The sequence below is a fragment of the Balearica regulorum genome, chromosome 13 (genome assembly GCF_011004875.1).
Source record: "Balearica regulorum gibbericeps isolate bBalReg1 chromosome 13, bBalReg1.pri, whole genome shotgun sequence".
NCBI lineage: Eukaryota > Metazoa > Chordata > Aves > Gruiformes > Gruidae > Balearica > Balearica regulorum.
This window is the reverse complement of record NC_046196.1, coordinates 9,478,787-9,500,517: the sequence shown is the minus strand read 5'-3', so window position 1 is coordinate 9,500,517 and position 21,731 is coordinate 9,478,787. Positions and strand designations below refer to the sequence as shown.

The window sequence follows — 21,731 nt, the reverse complement described above, 5'->3', positions numbered from 1 at the left end:
CTGTAGTGGTAGTTTTGCTTACTAAAATAATCTACTCCCTTCTCCATCGTAATGGTAAAAATACTAATTTTCTAATATGCCTTTAGAGCACTTAGAAATGTTCAAAGCACATCTTGTTGGCTAATGGTATCTGCAGCTGTTACTTTTTTCCCTACAGTGTGTCTTGTATTGGATAATGTTCCCAGAACAGATTTTTCCATAGAACTCTGTTTTTTCAGGAGATAACGGAAAAGATGTGAAGGAATTTTGATATGGCCTCCAGCATTTTAGTTATGGGAACATTCTTGCAATAGTAAGTCTGTTAAGGTAAAAGCTATTTATTAATTTTCTCCTTGGAATTATAAGTATTATTTAATTGCTAGTCTTTAAACTCTCTTTAGGCTACTGTGATGGTTTATAGGCTAGACTTTAGTTTTATTATGATACCAGCATTGCATTGGATTTCAAATGAACTTTTTCATTCTTTGCAGCCAGAGCTGAAGTACTGGATAAGTGGCAGCAGAAAGCTTACATCTGTATCGTCATCATAGTCTCATTAAGCAGTATTTCAAATGTGTGGAATATGCTACATAAATTGGCAACAAGTTTCCAGTGGGTGAAGGTAAGTAGAGCCTCCAAACATACGGTCTACTGAGTGATGTCAGTCTCTTGTTTCCATAGTGTCTACAATATTTTACAATATAGGGAATATTTCTGCAAAGACTAATCCCTCGCTTGATATGTGCTGTCAGCCAGTTTTTCTCATGCATCATAGAGTTTATCCATTGGTCTTGATTGTCACTTAGGAGAGCTGATGCTGTAGGACACTGACCATCCTTCGATGTCTGCAAAGCACGGTTTGATGAGGTGCATTTTTTGGATCACAAAATTTCTAAAACAAAACAAAATTTCTTTTTTAAAACATCAGAGAACCTCTAGAAAACTCACAGCCATGTGGCACTGAAGAATAGGAATGTAAGAAATTCTCTAATATTTATGCATCCAACTTGATTTTACCAGTCAAAAAGATTCACACTTTACTTATTCTAGGCCTACATGAATGAGTGATTAATTCCATATTTGGTTTAATTCTCCAATATATTGTGCTACTCCACTGAGCTTAATATAACAGCTCAGACTTGGGTTAGAAAAAGAATTTAGTGGTGACTCTTAGGCTTCAGAGAAGGCAGCTGTGTAAAGTGTGGAAATAGAGCAGTATGGAAAACCCTAGTCCTAAAAATAGTTATATCTGCTGCTCTGATGCCTTTAATTTTTCATATCCTCTGTGACTTTCAGTTATGCTATTACTGAACTCGGTGATTCCACAGAGTTGAGAATTGTCCACTTACAGGAGTATCCATGCTTTTTTAAAATTAGCACAGAAACAGATTAAATATAATAGATAATAAATATGTAAATACTGTTGTTTTTACAGAAACAAAGGCATGATCCCATCTGAATTGTCTAGGATAAAGAGTATAAAGCCAGGATATTAAAGCTCTTTGTCTAGCTGACTCATTCACAGTTTTTGCATTCAATGCACTCAAGTCCTGCTTGACAGATGCTTCATTTCTGTGGAAATGTCCTTGAATGATGATAATCTTATTTCTGGCAGCCAAATGGACCGTACACTTAAACATCCTTGTGAGCAGCTACATAGGAGATATGTTTATGGTATCCACCGACTTCTTAAGGTAGACTGCAGCAATTAGTATCAGGCAGAAACAGAGTGTATTTGACAGTGGTACCAACAGCATTCAATTTAATTTAGATGGAAAACGTATAAGCTCCTTTGCTTCTTAGGAAGAGCTGTAGCTCAGCATGTGAGATTCTTATCCTGTCATTTTGCAAACAATGCTCAGTTCTTGTTCAGATACAGCTTTTCAATAGAACAAAGTTAAGGAGTGTTTGGTTTGATTGAAGACTTCCTGACTAGGTTTCAAATTCATGTACGGGTATCAGAAGACATAGCAAAAATATCTTAAATTAGTTATGTGTTCAGTTTCTGTGAGTCTCCCCTCCATGCAGTGTTATGTGAATTTTCTTGCCACTGTTTCAGTTCACCTTTTCTGGTATTTTCTTGTATCTCCCTTCAAGGTTTAGTTCAGGCCTCTGTCTACTCTTCTTGTTCTTACTTCAGAGCTACGCTTCCAAGTACATTTAATTTTTACAAATTAAAGGTGAGGAATAACCTTAAAGGAAAACTTGAAGGCCCATCACTCTCACTAGTATATGTTAACAAACTGATCCCTACTCAAGTTTTTTTCATGTCTTAGCTGAAAAACTGTTTTGTCTATTTTTGTAGACTTTTTTACATTTCAGAGTTCAAGCAAATAATTTCTGAAAGAAAGCTTCCTGCAGAGTGACTGTGGGACGTTCCCTCTGGTTGGAGTGTGAAGTGCCTCCCTGCAAAAGAGGAGGAACGAGCACCGCTTTTGTTGATTATCACATAAACCTGGGCATCCATATGCTTCTTAAATTCTCTTCTTTTGAAAGATCTTTCTTTCTTAAATTGTTTTCAGCTGTGCCTGTTCAGGAATGCAAATTTCCTGTTACAGCATCTAGATAATCAGTTGAGAAGGTAAATATTCATGTTTAACTATTGTTAATGGAACAAAGAACAACAGGGCAGACAGAAAGGCACTACTGATCTTGTTTGGAGCTGTAACATAGACTTGGCTACTGTGTCACCCTGGAAGATGGCAGGTAGCTTCAAGTGGGAATATCCTGACTAGAGATTTCCTTCCTATACTGCTTGGATTTTCTATACTGAAGGTCTAGAGGGAGTGAGAGTAGGCACAACAGATAAATTTCTTCTCAGTTATATTACTCTGAAAAGCATTACATATGAATAAAGAGTTCATGAGACCTCCAAAAAAGAATACTGCCACATTTAAAAATCCCTCTCATATAAATGAGAAACTGAGGTTCACTTACTGGATATATGCATCACTATTGTACAATGTATACCTTGCCTCTTTCATATATAACATCCTTTTTATTATTTGTTTTTAATCCTCACATAGTAAGCCTAGACTATAATGAGAAAAACATGGTATTCCTGACATACAAAGTAGATCTTGGAAGGAAATCGCAGTATAGCTTTGTTTCTGCACAAATGCCAGGTGGAAAGAAGATTAGTTTTCAGTTACCCTGCCTTATTACAGTGCTAGCACGTTTAATGAGACCTACATATCCGAACAGAAAGTGTTACATCTCCAATTGCCTGCTTTAACCTGTATTACACGTCTCACTTCACTTCTATACAAGTAGCCATTTATATAGGTTTTAAGACCTGAATATTTGAATTCTCAATTTCAACCCTCAGAACTACAACACAGAACAAACACCTAGTATATCTGCAGGATTACCTAATTGCATATATTTTTGGATGGATATTAGTAGTCTAAATGAAATAGGCTCATATATGAGGGCAAAAGCTTTGGTTTTAGTAGAATGATGCTCCAAAGTACATCAAAACATTAGGTTCTTCTTAAAGTAAGGCCTGAGAGTGGAATGTTAAGAACAATCTGCTTGTGTCAGTCTCATTTCATGTAGTCTGAATTTGTTGCCTCTGCTTTGTTGGTGCTCTTCAAGATTTGCTTGAGCTCAAACACCTTTAGAAATATTGTTAGAATAATTATAAGACACATATCCTGGTCAAACAGATACCAAAGAAGAATGGTTATTTTGTTATAAATTACAAAGACTTCTAAAAGACATCAAGTGGTGAGTGAAATATGTTCATACTGCCCTATCTCTTATAGTCTTAACACCTCATAATATGGACATTTTAGATTTTCCTACCTGCTTTTTAAGAGAAAATGATTTCTGGGAAGTACTGTTGCCTTGAAAGAATCTTGATGTGTTGAAACGTGTAGTTTGTTGTTGGAATGTACCTGAACTGAAATTCAGGTCTTGGTGACCAAAAAGTTTGTTTCAGCTCAAATGCTGAAACAACTGAGTCATCGAACACTCACGTCTGCATTTTCTCAGCCTTCTGGGAATTCCCAGCCCTGTCTGGGCTGCAGCGTGCTCTGTGGTGTGGGCTGGAGCAGCCCGGCTGGGCTAAGTCACGGGAAACTCCTGAGGTTCCCTCAAGGCTTGAGATTTGCCTAAGCAAAGGAGATACTCCACTGCACAAACTGCAGAGACTGGCCACAAGGGGAGAAAAAGGCATTAAAAGATTGATACACTGACTAAAATAATCACCAAAAATCCAATCGCTTGTGAATCAAAACAACTTCAAATATTTTTGGATTAGTTGTGAAATATGTGTTCTGATAAAATTAATTTCTGACAAAATTTCCATAGTTATTTTAAAGGTGAGAAGTGTGAACCAAAAGCTATATCAAAGTGTTTCAGAAACAATTTTGATGGGGATTTACTGAGAAAACTGATGTGAGCTTTAACTATAAATGCTCTTTATAGTTGCTATCTTCAGGCTTTAATAATAATAACAATATTAATAGCATTTAGTAAAATATACACCGTCATGCCTCCAAGAACACACACACCCCCCCAAGGTGAGAACAAATAAGCATAAGAGAAAACTAAATTATGTCTTGCACATATATATTATATATAAAAAGATTACTGCGTACTCAGCTGTTCAAAGTTTCATATGCAATGAAAGCTGTCTTGAATTCTGCTCAGAAGCTCGTTTACTGTCTCAAACTCTGTATGCTATAAAATAAAAAAAAAAAAAGGTGTATTTAATTCTTTTCAGGTGCTTAAACAAACCAATTACTGCATTGTAAGTCACAGTTGAAGAAAAACTTCTTTAAAATGGTTTCAGTATCTTTCAGGAATACTTGCTAATATAACCATGCAAACATATGCAATTTATGTGGCTTTACCAATCTGTATAAACACTAATAAAGTCACACAAGTTGTGATTGGTAAAATCTAATGTAATGCAAAGGGTTTTCCCGCTTTATTCCTGACAACCTGCATTTGCAACCATTCTGCTACTTTATTTTAAAATGGCTTTTCAATTACATTTCAGTGCTGTAGGGGAAAGCCTTTTGACAAAGGCATGACATAAACCATTTATATTGCAGCTCCATCATAGTTCCCATAGCTAAACTAGGCTGGACACTTCATTAAAAAGAAAAATTAATAGTACAAGGTTGCAGGGAAACAATAACAGATTATGACTGGCCTGTGGCAGCCCACTGAATTCATGTAGTGGAATAAAAATGATTCCCCTGTCTTGTAAATGAAGGTTTGTTCCAAGGTTTTAGGCAAAGTCTATACTTGTATTCCTTTACAGGAAAAAGCTATACAGTTTCTTGTCTATAAAAGCAATACTTTGTAATTCCTGCAGAAGATTACTATGTGCTCTTTTGGCACAGAAAGCACATATTTCGTTATACTTTGAATGCATAATAACAAACATAATATAAAATAGTATAGAACAGAACATACTAAACAGTTACATAAAAGAAAAAAAAAAACTAGCCTTCTTGGAGACAGGCAGAGGCGTGGAGGGGCAAAACGAGAGAGGAATCAGGACTCAGCCCCATCTTTTCTTATCTAAGATAGTAACTGCTCTAGACCAGTCTAAAATAGCTGTACTTCAGTGTGGCTAAAAACAGGATTTGCGATTCAATGGCATTTCTTTTAGGTCCATTGCCGCTGCCTGTGTAACATCATATGTGATTTATCTCTTGCTTAAAGTTGTTCTTAGAGGTATAACCAAATCCTAATGGACTCTTTCAAGATGTTAGTGCATATTTTCCTAATTTCCTCAGAGTTTCATGGTTCAGATTTTCTGTATAATTCTGGTATGTGTGGCAAGTCCACAGCCTTACACTTTAATGTTGAAATCTGAGTTTTATTATAGCAATGCTATAAATTCCTCTCTCAGAAGATATTTCAAACAATATGGGCTCTGGGATGCATTAACCATTTCTTTTGGCTGGTAGCCACAACCTTCTAATGAATTCATTGGTATAACAGGAGAGGCCAGAAAAAGGGAAGTCCGAGCCAATATAATGTTTGGAATCAAGTACAGGACTGACCCTCCAGGATATTCTCTGGTTCTGTTTATGAACACAGTCTTCTTTTAAAAACAACTGCCTAAAATACTGAAAAGTCATGGTTCTGGGATCTTGTACTTTTACAGGTTTATACCTACTTGTACAGGAGAGCTTGGGTAATTGGCCTCCCATTCTCCTTTCTCTCCCCCCAAGACAGAAAAACAGATTATGTAACCTCAAAGTCTGGTCATTTGGAGAGGCCTCCTGGCTATCTTGGCTTAGTTTCATGCTATAAGCTATATTTTGTGAACTGAGGCTCCGCTGAAGCAAAAATAACCAACCAACCAAAAGACTCTCCCTCAACCTTCTGAGCCGTTTTCATACTTTCACTGCGGGCAACTTGTATGAGTTGTAGCATGTTGGAGAGAAAAATATTTCTAATATTTCTCTTAATTTTGAAAGGGAATGTGCTTGCACAAACATGTAGCATTCACTAATGAGCTGTTCATTTCAAGACTGGGTACTAACTGCAGACTTCACCGCTATGTTCTTCTGCTTACGTGTCCAAAGGTACCACTTCTGTCTCCTCTCCCAGTCTGCCTGGCATAAGAGATAGGAGGGAACAGCCCCATCACAGGGACCCATCTTTCAGTGAATCACAATGACTCACTCCAAAGAAAGCTCAACAAAGACTGTGATGTGCTGTTTCATAGTAAAGCTGGTGACCCAGTGGTTACTGCTACTTTGCTGCTTACAGCATAAACAGAATAATACAATAGTTGTGCATTCAAGAAACCTCGCATCAGATGGAATGATCTTTTTTTCTCCTTGTAGATCTGTAGTGATTTGATTTGCTTAAAAAGTGCTTTCATTTAAAAAAGATCAATTAAATGTTTAAGTGGGAAAACTTCCTAGCAAAGAATAGAATGGTAATGGCTTTTTTAATAATTGTCAAAACAACTCCTAAGCAGAAGTTCGTGCTCTGTTGGCCCAGTCATTATCCAGGTTACTTCTGTTCCCCACATGCTGTTACCTCCTTTCAGCACAGACTCCGTTTCCTTTACCATGAGCTTACACACAGTTGACAACATTGTCTTTTGTTCGACTGAACTACTTTGCCTGTGAGTAGTTACTGGTGTGTTGCATCCAGGGTTCAGACTAGGTTGCTTGAAGTCTCCATCAGTTAATTATGCTACAGCTTGTGCGGCTCATCTAGGCCAAAGGACCAAAACTTTTGTGTAAATCCAAGAATGTACTGTTCACCTAAAGTCTTAACAGTCTAACTAAAGAGAGGTGGAGAGCCCTTCCATCCCAGAGCAATGCAATCATGATTCTTTCTTCCTCCTCACTCTAGAATCCATCTGGAGTTATTTTTATATTTGCTACATGCTCCACATCTCCACACCTTGCACTTTCTCCCTTGGTCTGTAGTTCCACATTACATCCAGTTTTACTGGGAATGGTGTGTTTTACGTATATTCAATACTGTCCTTTGTTGTCTGTGTTATCTCTCAAACTGGTTTTGTGCAGCTTCCAAGGTTGCACTTGTTCAATGGCCAGTAGCTTGACCCCTGGTGAGTAGTTTACAGCCCTGGGCCCTCCACTGTCGTCTTGTACCTGGACTTTCAAATCTCCTCATATTATCCCATGCCTGTCTCTACTCTGCATTTGATTCAGGGGCCAAACATAGTTTGTTCTATGCAGAATAGTGAATTGTAGAATAGCGAATTGTTATCTATTCATAATATATACATATTATATACAAATATATACATAAACCAATAGTATTACAACATACAGTCTTCCCAAGCTAAGCCAAAAGCCAAAACAAATTAGGCAATAGTGACCTGGTCCTTAGCTAACCTGTTACAGCCAGGTAAGTTAGCCAAAACCAAGCCCCAGGCAGGCCAAGACAAGTCCCGATGAAGCCTAACAAGTCCTAATGGGCCCTGATGCCTGTGCTGTCAGCTTTGCACACAGCCTTTGGCATGTTGTAAGCAATGGTAACACCATTTTACTGGCTTACAAAGCTCTGAAATTTTAAAAAGTTCATGTTACACATGGAAAATTATATTTTACACTATTTATTTCAACCCCATTATTAAATAGGTATTTAGTAAACATTCATATTAGCAATCTTATTCTTACACAACCATTCATGTCACATATTATAGTTGGGTTTAGTTATAGCTGTGTTTACAAATGGCATAGCATAATGTAAGTGCCTGTGTGTGACCTTCATAATGACTTCTTCCTGCTTATAATATATATTTATCATTCTTTGGGTCTGGTTCTAAGCTGACTTACTGAAGCTTAAGCCAGAAGGGGTGCACAAAATTTGCACAAAAAGTTAAAAAAAAAAAAAAGTGTTAAGTTTTTTAAGGCAATGTTTACCCTGGCAGCCATTACATTTGAACAAGAAATATGTCTGTCTGTTCAGAAAGATGTTCCCAGTCCTTGGATGAATCCCCAGATCCAGTTTCTCCAGCTGGTGCCTGTCTGGTGCTTTATTCTCTCTGACCACTGGATTTCCAGGAAGCTATTTTTGATTGTAGGTAAAGTACAAACGGTATCAAATCATTCCTTTTCCTTTTGCTCACTCTTGTGAGGTTTTGAGTTGAAAACACTGTCTTTTGGTCTTCAAAGTGGCAAGAAAATATAGGGTTAGCATTATAGAAGAACACTGTATCACTATGCCTGGATGTGATATTGTAAAGACACCAAAAAGAAATTCACATACTAATCCATATGTGTTAGTCTTATGCAACCTTATATTATTTACCAAAGAAATTTAAAGGAAAAAGGAAGATGGGAGTGTTCAGCATTATGCACAAAGCAAAACATACTCTCTGAACTTTTGCATAGGCTTTTAAACAAAACCCTCCAGATTCTTTGTAATGTGAAGAAAAGCAGTAAGCATTAGTATTGCATTTAGAGCCTGTGAAGTCTGAGACTAGACCAGAGAACAAGATAGAGGATTTTGTCAGTCTGTTCTGATGGTTACATCGGTGGATGCTACAGGTCGCTTAGCAGGTATGTGGCAAATTTCCACAGATAATAGGGGAATCTTTAGCAAGGTTAAAAACACTTAATCTGAGAAAAAACATAAATGAAACTCATGGTACACTCAAACACCACAACTAACAATTTTAGCCTGGCTTCTAAGCAAGAGGAAAAGTACAGATGAAACATAAAGTTACATGTTTGGAAATTACTTGGAACTGTGAAAGCCTCATTTCTGTCTATCAAAGATGATAAAATTCACAGAGATGAGAGGTATTTGATCGGACGAATTGCCATACACAGTACCTTCTTAATAGAACTGTAGTAACTTGGTCTCCAAGGCTTCGTGCTCTTGCAAACATGATGTATTTGTGCTCGCATGGAGAATGCCATTTTATACAATCCACTTGTTCTTTAGTCCCGGGCTTTCAGTCACCTTCATCTTGTCCACCAACTACTTCCTTCTAACATGGTAATTTGGGCTTCTAGTTCACACTAGCTCTCTTGGGCTTAACACATATGGTCTTTAAAAGCTTTCTATTGACACAACTTCCATTTTCTTTGTCTGTGCGCTCCCAGGACTGTCAGCAGTCCTTTTAGTTTGTTTCTTATTTCAGCCATCAAGTCGACATTTCCTTTACAAAATCTAAAAAGGTCCGAAGTTTCTAAGTATCCCATCGTTCTTCTAATAAATGTAGCAAGTACTGATGTATTTAGAAAGATTATGTTTGGTGACGGACTCTCTCATCTCTCTTTACCCTAATAGTTCCTTTCCCAGAAAAAACATAATTACTGCAAGAGCAATTTATTTAATTACCATTATGGGAGACTTCAAAGGAAATTGGTTGGATTGAAATAGTGATATCACCCCGGAAACTTTTTGAAAAGAACATTTTTGTAGAAAATATGCTGAATTTAAGAGTATATTTAATGTGAAAAGAAGATGCCTCATCCTATTCTTTTGACTGAAGATTTCAGTCTTTTTTATGTATGTGTGTGTGTGTGTATATATATATGCACATACAGATGTTAATTTTTATTATTCTTATTTGCCTCTATTTATCCTCTATGAATATAAATTCTTTCCCCTGTACTTGCCTCATATTAAGGTCATTCCATCCAAAAATTATACTGTTCTCAATCCAGCAGTTCTACCAAGTGTCAGGTTGTTTTCCTCTTTCTTTTCCACAAGCTCATTTCTAAGTAACACTTCACTGGTCTTAATTAGGGACAAAACTATCTGTTATTGATTTGGAAGCTAAAGCTTCCAAACGTTCATTCACACTCAAGTACTTTTTCGCTGTCCTGTTGGTTAAAAAAGACATTGATGATCTAAGGTGCAGAAGTCTACGATTCATGATGTAAGATATATGATGTAAGATGCAGATATATGCCACAAGTCCTGATTATTGCACTCTTAAGGTCAAGACTTGCCCTTGACATCAGAGAAATGGTGGCAAAAGGTAGAGTATTTATCTCTCCAAAACATATAATGCACCTATGGAATATATCTAATTATAGCTGATTCATAGCTTCATCTATGAATAACACTAAATAAGTAAATGCCCATTTTTGCCAATTTCTGAGCTTCAGTTTCTGAAACTAGGGCTTTTATGCAAGAACAACTATAGGTTCAAGGTATTTAAATTTTGCCTCTTCTGCGTGATATCGTGGTGCCAAACATCGTTTCATCTGTAGCAAGGCACTGCCTTAAAACTATTGTTGTTAATGGTTTTTATCAGAAGAATAGAAATGAAATGTTTTCTCACAATCATCTGTAATTACAGGTCAGAAATAGTACCAATCCATAATCTCTGGGATGTATTCATGTTTCATATGATCAATCAGAACTATGTAATGAACAGGTTTAACTCAAAATGAATTATGTTCATGCAAAATATACTGAATCATTTGCCCTTTTTTGCAAATGTATCATTTGCATGAAAAAGAAATTTTAATTGCAAGCTGACAAGCATGGGTTTTTTGTGCTCTTTATATGCTAAGCATTTAATCGCAGCACCTTAACACCTCTTGTTGCATTTTTGGTTTTGTATCATAATATTGGGAATTATGTCTAGTCCTTCAGCTTTGGAGCACTGAAAGTACAGATCATTCCTCTGATTTACGCTCAGAGCAGTTCAGGCTGCATAGGAAGCCAAAGGGAGGGTTGTATCTAATGAAGGTGATGTTTTCTTTCTGTTTGTGTGTTTGTTTTTTAAGTTAAATGGAAACATTCTATGGTGACCACTTACAACAAGGCATCTCACAAGATATTAATGCAAATATTGTTTGAATTATAATCTTGTGATTTAATGGATTGTAAATAATAATTTAAATTTGCAGTTTTGGTCCTTTGAGCTGTGGCCTGCCATTAGGTATTTAAACAGTGATGGTCTCCTTTATTAGAGCTATTGACGCTGTATTAGGAATGTGTTTGAATATTCTGATGTTGTTATCTCATGCTATCGAGCCAAAATAGGTCTCTTCACAGACAATCTCTGCCTATGAAAAAATTAATTCAATCACTCATTCAAAAAAATCTCAAAGTGGCTTTTATGCTCTTTATCAAAGAGATTTGCACTAAACCGGAACAGTTAAGCAAACTATCAAAAAGAACCTTACCTGTGCATGGCTGAAGGATCTGAACTCTTCCCTCTGCAGCTCCAGGAAAGCTGAGAAAAGGAGAAGGCTCTTTGAATAGAAATTTAGCTCTCATCTATCTTTTCCTAGCAAAGGTATTTGAAAAAGAAACTCTTGGTAATTGACTAACTTGTCAAGTTTTATAAAGATAAGTGTTACAGAGAATCTAATTATGTGAACCTCTCTAAATGAGAGTCACAATGGTTGTTAGACTTAAACAAACTGCTGTCAGGGTGGTTTGTATGCGCTTCCAAAGTGGCAATCTTTTACCAGAAACTTTTCTACTTGAGGGACGCCAAATCGAAGGGGATCAGGTAGTCTAGTAGAATTATATTCAAAGTGGAAAAATGTTTTGCAGAGGAACACATCGGTCATATAAAGACCACATGAGATGCTATAGTAGTTTGGCATTTCAGCAGCACTGCTGAAGCTGCCTCTAGAAATGAAGCTGTAAGTACAATACCACAGATTCAGTTTAGATTTCTGATTGCATGGAGGCTGTCAGCCCTTCAGCAAGAGATTATAGAGCAGAACAGAAATGGATTGCTTGTTGGAATTCTTTCTGGTTTGGGTTGGTGGCTGAATAGGCCTGCCTGTAGTCGTTACTTTTTAATAGGTTTTCAGTTATCACTCTTGACTTTCTGTTTCATTTTTGGCATGAACCAAGAAGACCATCAGTCACAGCACAAGTGTTATTTAACCATTCATAAGTATAAATTCTTAGAGAAAAAAAAATCAGGGTTGGCTTAGCATGTAAGTATAGCATTAGTAGTTGGAAGTAAGTTGACTTTAGTTGTCATTTATTTCCTCCTCGGGGTGTCATTTATAGCCACGTACATAATAGCAAACTATATTGAAACGAGCATGGACATAGGTTGCAGCTATATTTGCCTTTGAGTATACAGGAAATTATGAGAATTCCAGTTTGAGATGCACAAGAACACAATTACTGTTTAAAATAAACTCTACCAAGAGCTTAGTCATTACTTCAAATGACTCTATCAATCACTATGTTCTTTAATAAGACTACCTTTCCTATGCTAGTTGTTTTCCTGTAGAGTTTATGCTTAAAACCAGACAGCCTCTGTCACATTTATCTTAAGTGGATCTCCCCAGGGCAGCAAGTAAATGTAAAACTGTGTTTACAGCCATTTTTCATTTCCCAAGCCTTTTAATATCACTCTCTCAGGCTTATTTCTATGTCATTCACTTCATAATGTCCTAAGTTGTCTTCTTACTTTCTACTGTTTTGTATGAGGCACGCCAAATGGCAATTTCACTCTTCTTGAAAGAGTACAAATTAAATCAGAGCCTGGTGAAAATACTTTCCTTCCATGATGATTTCAGAGATGGATACTGAAGGATATATCACGTCATATTAGTCAGGAGGTTATTTTTCTTCCTCTTTCCTGCAAAATGACTTCTATTTTCAAAGAGCCATCATTTTATGGTTTTGTCTATGGTTTCCTAATACTGAGTCTCAAAGCTGCTACACCAAAATATGGCTACATTTCAAAAACTATTCTTTGGAGCAGCTGGGGATTATTGGTTTTAAACATCTCAGTAATCCAATACAGTGCTATAAAACATAATTTAAAAATGCAAAGGATTATGATTTCCTTTCATAGGATTCTACAAAACTCAGAATAGGATTCTACAGAACTCAGAATAGGATTCTACAAAACTTACTTTGCATTTTTAAGGTAACTTCTATTGCTAAAGATGAAAATCGCCAGTTCTGTAAAGATTTTATTTATGTATTTGGTATGTACAAATTTTGCCATGACCTAGAATCCCTCTGTAGTAGGACATGCCTAGAATCTTGGCTGTTTGCACACCATATAAAAATTACATATATATACTTAGCTCTGCAGAACTGCAACCCATGCTCCCATGCAAAACAGCAGAATATGAATTGGGAAAGTGTGAGGTTCTCATTATTCAGTGCAATAACTGAGAGAATTTTTTTCCCAAGTATCTTTAAATATGAAAAATTTCCTTTTCTGGACTAAATACTTTTGTCTCATAAGACTAATTATGTTTTGTGAATGACACAAAAGATTTGATATCAATTTGCATTCAGATGAGGGTTATTTGCTGTTCGCTCCAGTGAGACCTGAAATATGCTTCAACAAGAAGAGAGATTCAGTGTTTCAGAAAAGCTCACAGGGAGTTAGTTGCTGGCGGTCTGTTTTAGAATTACACATTGGGAAAAATGAGTTACATGTACAGCATGAAAATCTTTTTCTGTATCAGAGATCAGAGTTCTTGCCATTCAGACAAAACGTTTTGCATCAGGCTACTGCATATTGGCCTTTAATGCTTCATTACCTGTAGAGACATACATACATGACTAGTCTCATGGGGTTAGTCATATTTGTAAAGTCAGTTTGCTGGTTATGGAGTCCTTTAATTTTTAATTTTCCTGTTTTGTATGTGATGGGTAAGGACCATAGTCCTGGCATTTAGAGAGGTTAGGACTGAATAGCTTTCTGCAGCAAGAACTAGTATCCTTCAAAAATATTTTCATATTAATTTATATAAATTTCTTGAAAATACTTAGGCATCAGGTATTTGAATACAGCAATCTACAAGAGGATAAAAATACGTGCCAGACTGAGCTCCTCCATTCACACTGCTATGCATACATTCACCAGTGCACAGGAGTAATGAAACAGTTGTGCACAGAACTATTCCACATCCCTCAATTCATGTATTTTATTAAAAACTCCCAAAGGAGTTAAATTCATGATATGCCCTAAAGATTAACCAGTATGGGCTCAGTGGGACTCGACAGATTATTTGATCGGGAAATCTTTTTCCTACCTTCTTTCCATGTGAACTGCTCATTTTTCATGACCCCGATTACAGTATTCAAGGCAGAAAGTCTCTCAGGTAACCATTTAAGTTAAACCACGGAGTATGAGCCCTGAGGCTGCTCAGAACAGCCCTGTCCCAAAAGCAGAAAAATGCCCAGGTTCTCGTTAGCTTTGCTGTGCCGAGTTACAGGGAGGAGAGGCCCCTGCACAGCGTGGTGCCTTGCCTGGCCACAGCAGGTCCCTCCCTGCCTCCGTGGGCAGCGGGGCCTCAGCCAGCTGTGCCCTCCCCTCCATCCTTATGCCCAAAACTCAGGCACTCTTAACTCCAGAACTAATATGATCCAATATTTATTCTGTCATTAAAAAACTATTCATTTCCTTGTCTGATGATAAAATTATTGTAAAATAAATCATTCATCTTTTCAGCTAATTCTAATTACAGCTAAACTCTCATTTGGACTGGAACTTTGCTATATTTACTTGGTACTTTTGCAAAACATTTCAGAACATAATCAGCTATTATTATATTGCTACACTGTGCTCTTGGCTGGTTTCTGCCAAGTGTATTCCTGAAGAACAATTGGTATTTTAACGTATCATCCAGAAGTTATGGCCTAGACAAATCAGAAAAATTGTTTAGTCTATTATAATTTGGCACATGGTCATTTAATGGCACAGAGGAAGTCAGCATGAATGTTTGGGATTATTTTTGCTATAAATATAATGAAAGAAATTTAAAATTGGCTAGACTTCACTTCCGCGACTGGTCTTGTCATTAAAATAATCTTTGCCGGCTCTTTATTTTAGTCTATTAGTCATCTATAAACAATCATTCAAATTTGCATGTGAAGTTTTGTAGAGCAGAGCGACTTTGTCGATTAGCTGGCCAGAGCGGGGAGAGCCCCATACCACCACCTCCCTGCTGCGCCGTGCTGCGCATCAACTCTTGGCGCTTCGCGGGCTCCCAGCGCGAGGGTGCGCAAGGAGCATGGGGTTCATGCGTTGGGGAGCAGTCCGGACCCTGGCTTCGCTCCATGCCGTAGTCCGTGGACATGGTTATGTCATTTTTCAGGTTTATGATAGATGTGTTCTTAATTAGTCGAATAGCATAATTCCATTAGGGATATCAATGGATTTTATTTTCTAACTGTGGAACAGATTTTTCTTATGTTAAAATTGAAACTTAATAGCTTTGCATTTCCAGAAGTAACAATTACAAGTACAAAACACAGACATTATCTGTGTAGGTAGAAGTGCCCTGAAGGCATGTTCTCACAATTGTTTAGGGAGATCTTCTATTTCCATGCAAACATTTTGTGTCTACACCTCACCGTGTGTGCTGTTTTTCAGAGTGTGGGCTTCATACTGTTTTAACGTTTCTCAGTCCCGCATACTTTGACTGATCAACTTACCTGGGCAGCCTTTGGGAATCTCACCGTGTTCATGTGCCTCTGATGTGATTTAATTTTGTGCGGTGGTTGGTTAACTCTTGTTTTCCCCCGATAGAGCTATTATTCAGTACCAAAATTGCAACATTTCTTTGTATGCAGTTAAAACATGTTAATGGCATTGTTCCTTTTGAGAAAAAGACCACCTTAGTTCGAATCTGGCATCCATTATGTTTAAGGAAGTGGGAAGCAGATTTTTTTTGCAGATTTCTTAGGAAAGCTTAGAATTGCAAAATTATACATTGCACAAGTCTAAACACAATGGAGAAAAATGCGCAGTTTGGTCAACTGCTCACTGACATTTGCTTTGCTGTAGTTGAGGAATATAATCTATGTGCAGAAATCACAATAATGTTGAGGATATCTCTAAGACTGTGATTTTTTTAAAAAGACTAGAAGCATTCACAGTAAATGATTCTGACAGTTCACTACCCGCGTAGCGTTGTACAGTGTCTGCACAAAAGTGCCGCACACGGAGAATTTGCGGACACTCACCAGAGCAGCAGTCCAGTCAGCTGTGGCAACTGCTGTCCGCAGATCTGTGTTTCATGCGTGCAGGATTATGAGGTATTTTTCCACAAGAGAAAAGGAATTGCTTTATAAATTGTTCAGCTGTTTTTCTGCTTGAAGAAGTAGGAAACTCTAGGCTTTCAGAAGCTGAATTAACGTTAAAATATTTGAAATTTTTGAAGTAGATTGTTTTGGGGAAAAAAAAGAGAGAAGAAAAAAAGGACTTCTTTCTTGTTAATAATACTGCTTTGCTTTTTAATGAAGTTTTATTTCAGCTTTAACTTAAGAGCATCTTGTGCACCTTGCCTTTTAGGAAGAAAGTAGTTTATAAAAAGCCAAACTGTAGCTGTTTTGAATTTAAGTAATTTCATAGACTTCAGTGGAACCCTGTTGATTTATTCTATTAGCTTTTCTTGTGCCGATAGGAGTCAGAGGGCTTACCGCTGTGGCAACCACTACGCAACTGAACAGAGAGTATGAGCTTCGGGAAGAGAGAAGGTGAGAGGGGCACGAGGAGGCCAGGGAGACCTTATTGCCTGCAGCTCCAGCTTTAATTGCAGCCTATCTAGCAGTAGGTCACTTACTAAACACCCGACTTGGTGTTACTAGCATAGACTCCTTTCACATTATATCTCAGAATGGAAGCAATTACCATAAACAGTCTTAGTGATTTTTTTTTTTTTTAGCCCAAGTAGTGGATGAGAGATAATAGTATTCTTTATCTTCAAGACATGTAGCCTTATTGCTTCCTCTCTATGCGTGTATATACAGACGATAAAACAAAAGGTAGCAAACAATTTTTGCTTTAAATCCTTATTAGTAAATTAAGCATGGATGTGTGATTAATATTTTGTTTCCAGCACTTCACACTTGAATAGCTGATAATAAGCAGCATATGTATCAGCTTGACTCGTCCATTATTGTTAAGCATCTTTATAATGTGTTTACTAATTTACATAACAGTATTGAGAAGTTTGGGAATAATGGTCATATTTGTTTACTTATTTTCATTGTTGAGATCATTATGTGATGTTAATGAAGAATAATTATCAGTGAGTTTAATTTTCAAATGCATCCAAAATCTATTAATGTAAGCAGTTTACTTACTTTTTTTTTCACAGCAGGTTTAAAAACATACAGCTGTCTAGGTGTACCTTCCTATTCAATTTCTGTTTGGAGCGTGTAGGCCCCGTTTAACAGCCCAAGAGCCCAAGTACCTCTAACTGCTGCACACGAGTAACATGCCGTACATCCCTACAGCAAGGGTACCTGTCCAGCATAATTAGCTATACTGGGCATGGCATTGAAGACTCTTTGGCTCAAAGGATACTGCATAGCAAACTACATCTGAAATAGCAATATCATTGATTAACTGAATGCAATTATGAAGCAGACTGAACTGGCCTTAATGTGTAGAATTTGATTGCATCAATAGATTTCTGTATACAAAGCAGCCAGATGAGGTAACCTCAGAGCCTGCTTGCTGTGGGGTTAAATTTACACCTGCTACAAGGATGTAAATCCAGAGGCGTTTACCAAACAGGACAGAATAACTCATTTTACATCTGTGGGATGAGTAGAGAATTTGATGGCTTGACTTACTATGGTTTAATAAAGTTAAATGATAGGGAAGCTTGGTAAGTAAATACTGCATACTAGGGGCTTGAATTTTATTTTTTCCATGCAAAACCAGAGGGGAAAAAAGTGTCCTTTCCTTTTAGAATTAACTATTACCATAAAAAGATACTATAATAACTAGTGTTGAAAGGCTTTTCATATTTAAGCCATTTCCAAAATAGGTTAAATCTCAGTTTTCAGGTCCCACTTTATTTATAGACCTGAACAAAATGGAGATACGAAATTAGCTCTAAAGCCGCAGACCTAATGCTCCACACTTCACACACATATATCGTGTCATAATAAAAGCATTTTTTCTGACCAAAATAATATAGATTGTTTTCTTTTTCATGTCTTTCATACTGGAATGAGTCATCTGTAATGTGACATAACAATAGTAAAAGATCAAATGGATACACCAAATATTGTACTTAATAAATATGCTTAGGAAAGCCAGATTATGCTTGCAGCTATATGTATAACTTTAATTCATTATGCTGGAGCCATTGTGGTGGTGTAATTGAGGTGATTTCAGTTTTCAGTAGAATAAAAATGAAAACTTATATTTTTTGGGGGGGAAATAAACTCAAATATTTAATTCCTTATTTATTAATTATTTATATGCCCTTGTCTGTCCATGTTACTGCGCAAAGGGATATGACTCCTCAGGATTTGAGAAAGACATCCTGAGATGAGTTTGATACTAGTGAGATATGTGTTGCTGGAGTTATAGAATGTGATGTATGTTCAAGCTTTTCCCTATAGTCACATTTTCTCTGCTACAAATAGTGTGTGTAAGATCCCCTTATTTCTCATAAAAAATCATCCTGTTTTAAAGAAAATGGTAGCTTATATTTATAAATATGCCTGTATGAATATAACATTGAGTGTTTTGTCAGTATCTTGGAGAACAGTAAAGTGAATTACACAGAAAACTGAAACAAACATTGTAGGGACCTTGTAAAAATTGGCTGTTCTGTAAAGATTGAAGGAGAATATATTGCAAACCCCAGGGATAAGTCAAAGTGGCCTTTATGATGGATTGTTAGCTGCTGGAGGTATAGACCTTAGTTCAGGTTTCACTGTATTATGCAATTTCTGCTTCAAATATTAATTCTGATCTAGTGTTTTAAGAATTATTAGAAAGTAAGAAATCCATATAATTCTGGTAATTTAAATCACAGGAAAAGTAGGAATAAATAGCCAAATCAATTGTAATATTATCAAAAGTATCTGAATATGTTTTTATTGGTTTGTGGCATTTATTGTCACCAGCACAAAGCAGAATTGGTAATCAATGCTGCTTTGCCGCTTTGATGACTTCATCCTCAGAGGGAGGTAGAAGGGCTACTTCAAGGGTCTAAATCCAAAATGCAGGTCCTTGGAGCTCTGTGAGCCACTGCTCCTGCCTAGAAAAACATAGGTAGTTATTTTCAGCATAAAAATCTGTTGGTTATGAAAAGGCCTTTTTCCAGACATGAGTAGAAATATTCCATTCTTGCTAAGCAAGTATCTTGGTATCTTTCTTCTATCTAAACCTATGACTTAACAGCTTGTATCTAAGGCTTATATCTAAGCTCCAAAGAGGGCTTAGACATAAATTAGGTATTTCTACAGTTATCTTGCATCTTGGGTTAAATTCATTTGGAAGGATCATGAGAGAATATGATTCTCTATCTTTCAACTTCCAAACGAGTGCCCTAACCAGCAAGTCAGGAGATTTTACAAGGTGGCAGTTACATGTAACAAAACACCAAATATGCTCATTACTCAGTATTTCCTAATTATTAATATATTTTAATCTTCTTATTCTCTTGAAATTTCCCTATGTAGTCCTAGTTTTATTTTGCTTAATAAAAAAATTGTTGCATCTCAAAGACATAAAAGAACTGACAATCTTCTCCATTTTACTTTCTTTCAGGAATTAAGTTGGGAAGCTGCAGAGAATTAAAGTGATGTGTTTAATGTGTGGTGGCATTCTATGTGCAGAACATTTTATCTGAAACTTTTCAGTAGTCCCAAACTTTTTGACTTCCGAGGTGGAAGGGGTAGATTCTTGGATACTCCTGTGCCTAAAAAATAACCAAAAATGAAGGAGGACAATTGTTTACATGCCGCTCTTATCTGCCTGGGCATGCTGTATTACAGCCATGCCATAACTACAGAAAAACTGAACCATGCAAGGCCATCACTTCATGGTCACCATGAAAAAGGAAAAGAAGGACAAGTTCTGCATCGTTCAAAAAGAGGCTGGGTGTGGAATCAGTTCTTTGTTATAGAAGAGTATACGGGACCAGATCCTGTACTAGTAGGAAGGGTAAGAAAGAAATTCTTTTTCATTCATCAATTTAAAAATAGTAATCAAAAATGTAATGTCTAACCCAGCAGCTCAGTAAAAGTGTACTGCTCAATAGGTATCTCTTCATCCTTTCATTTTCAAGTTATCAGTAACGTTAAATATATGAGGGGTAATTATAGAGGGAGATATATATCTGTGTGCACCTGTGTATGTACACTCATCCTGGAATAATTTTTTATTCTGTTACTATTTAACACTAACAGAATATAAATACATAAACAAAGCAGTATATTTACCACTTTATAAGTTCTCAGCAGAACTGTGTTGACTTAACCCCAGCACAAAGAGTGGAGAACAGGATCAATGACAGCAAATGCTGTTCTGAGTATTCTGGTTTAAAAGATGTTTAGTATTGTGCAATTTGTAGGTGTCAATATCAAATCAATAAATCTGTAATTTGTCTCAATGTTTCCCTCGTTCATCAAACTGAAGTGTGCCTGGGTTGCGAAAGTAAGAGTGTTTAGTAAGCATCTGTTACTTCTTTTATATTGAAGAGGTTGTAATTAAAAACTAGTTGGCAATCGCTGATTGGCTCATTTGTTACATCCCAACTGTCACTTAACAGCTTTTTACATGCAACCTAGTAGAATATGATTAGTATGAAGTGTACAAAATCTTTGTAAAAATGACTCTTCCTTTCACCTTCATTTGAATAAAGAACCTGTTATAACTGTCTTTTCATGTATTCTCTTCCTTAAATCGTAAAGCTTGGGTCTCAGCAGCACCCTACGTGTGGTAGCGTGCAAATCTGTGCAGGCAGCTTCTCTGAATGCAGGGCAGATGTGTTCACAGCATGTACCTGAGTATGGATTATTGCATGATGTAAGACAAGATTTTTGAAAACTATGAAATTATAGTAATTTCATGAACTTTTTCATTTCATAAACACATACGTGAAATGTATACAATCTTGTTAAGGTATGTCTGTTTCTCATTTTGTAGCTTCATTCAGATATTGATTCTGGAGATGGAAACATTAAATACATTCTCTCAGGTGAAGGAGCTGGAATCATTTTTGTTATTGATGACAAATCAGGGAACATCCATGCAACAAAGACACTGGACCGGGAGGAGAGAGCTCAGTACACTCTCACGGCACAAGCTGTAGACAGGAACACTAACAGACCTTTGGAACCACCTTCTGAATTCATTGTTAAAGTTCAAGATATAAATGACAACCCACCTGAGTTTCTTCATGAAAACTACCATGCCAATGTGCCAGAGAGATCAAATGTAGGTGAGTACTCATAAGTACACTTCAGTTCCTGGCCTCCTGGAAGATGTCGCATTGTCAGTATGTCTTGGCTTTGTTTAATTTATTCTCTGCAATTTTGGGAATTAAAATTTACTTCATGCTCAGCCAGCGACTCAG

The 21,731-nt window shown here is 36.8% G+C and overlaps 1 protein-coding gene across 11 annotated transcripts in view; it reads left to right on the top strand.

The window, feature by feature from the left end:
- Positions 1 to 21,731, top strand: part of CDH11 (cadherin 11) — a 79,263-nt gene that overhangs the window by 40,214 nt on the left and 17,318 nt on the right. For 3 of the 11 annotated variants that reach the window (XM_075765860.1, XM_075765864.1, XM_075765865.1), the window contains exons 2-4: positions 471 to 601; positions 19,922 to 20,317; positions 21,302 to 21,596. In XM_075765860.1, coding sequence (XP_075621975.1) covers positions 20,090 to 20,317; positions 21,302 to 21,596 — 523 coding nt within the window. In that variant the 5' untranslated portion in view covers positions 471 to 601; positions 19,922 to 20,089. Of the gene's footprint in view, positions 1 to 218; positions 307 to 470; positions 602 to 16,790; positions 16,882 to 18,899; positions 19,059 to 19,921; positions 20,318 to 21,301; positions 21,597 to 21,731 lie in introns of those variants that run through there. The other 8 variants (XM_075765859.1, XM_075765862.1, XM_075765861.1 and 5 more) reach the window with 6 other exon arrangements.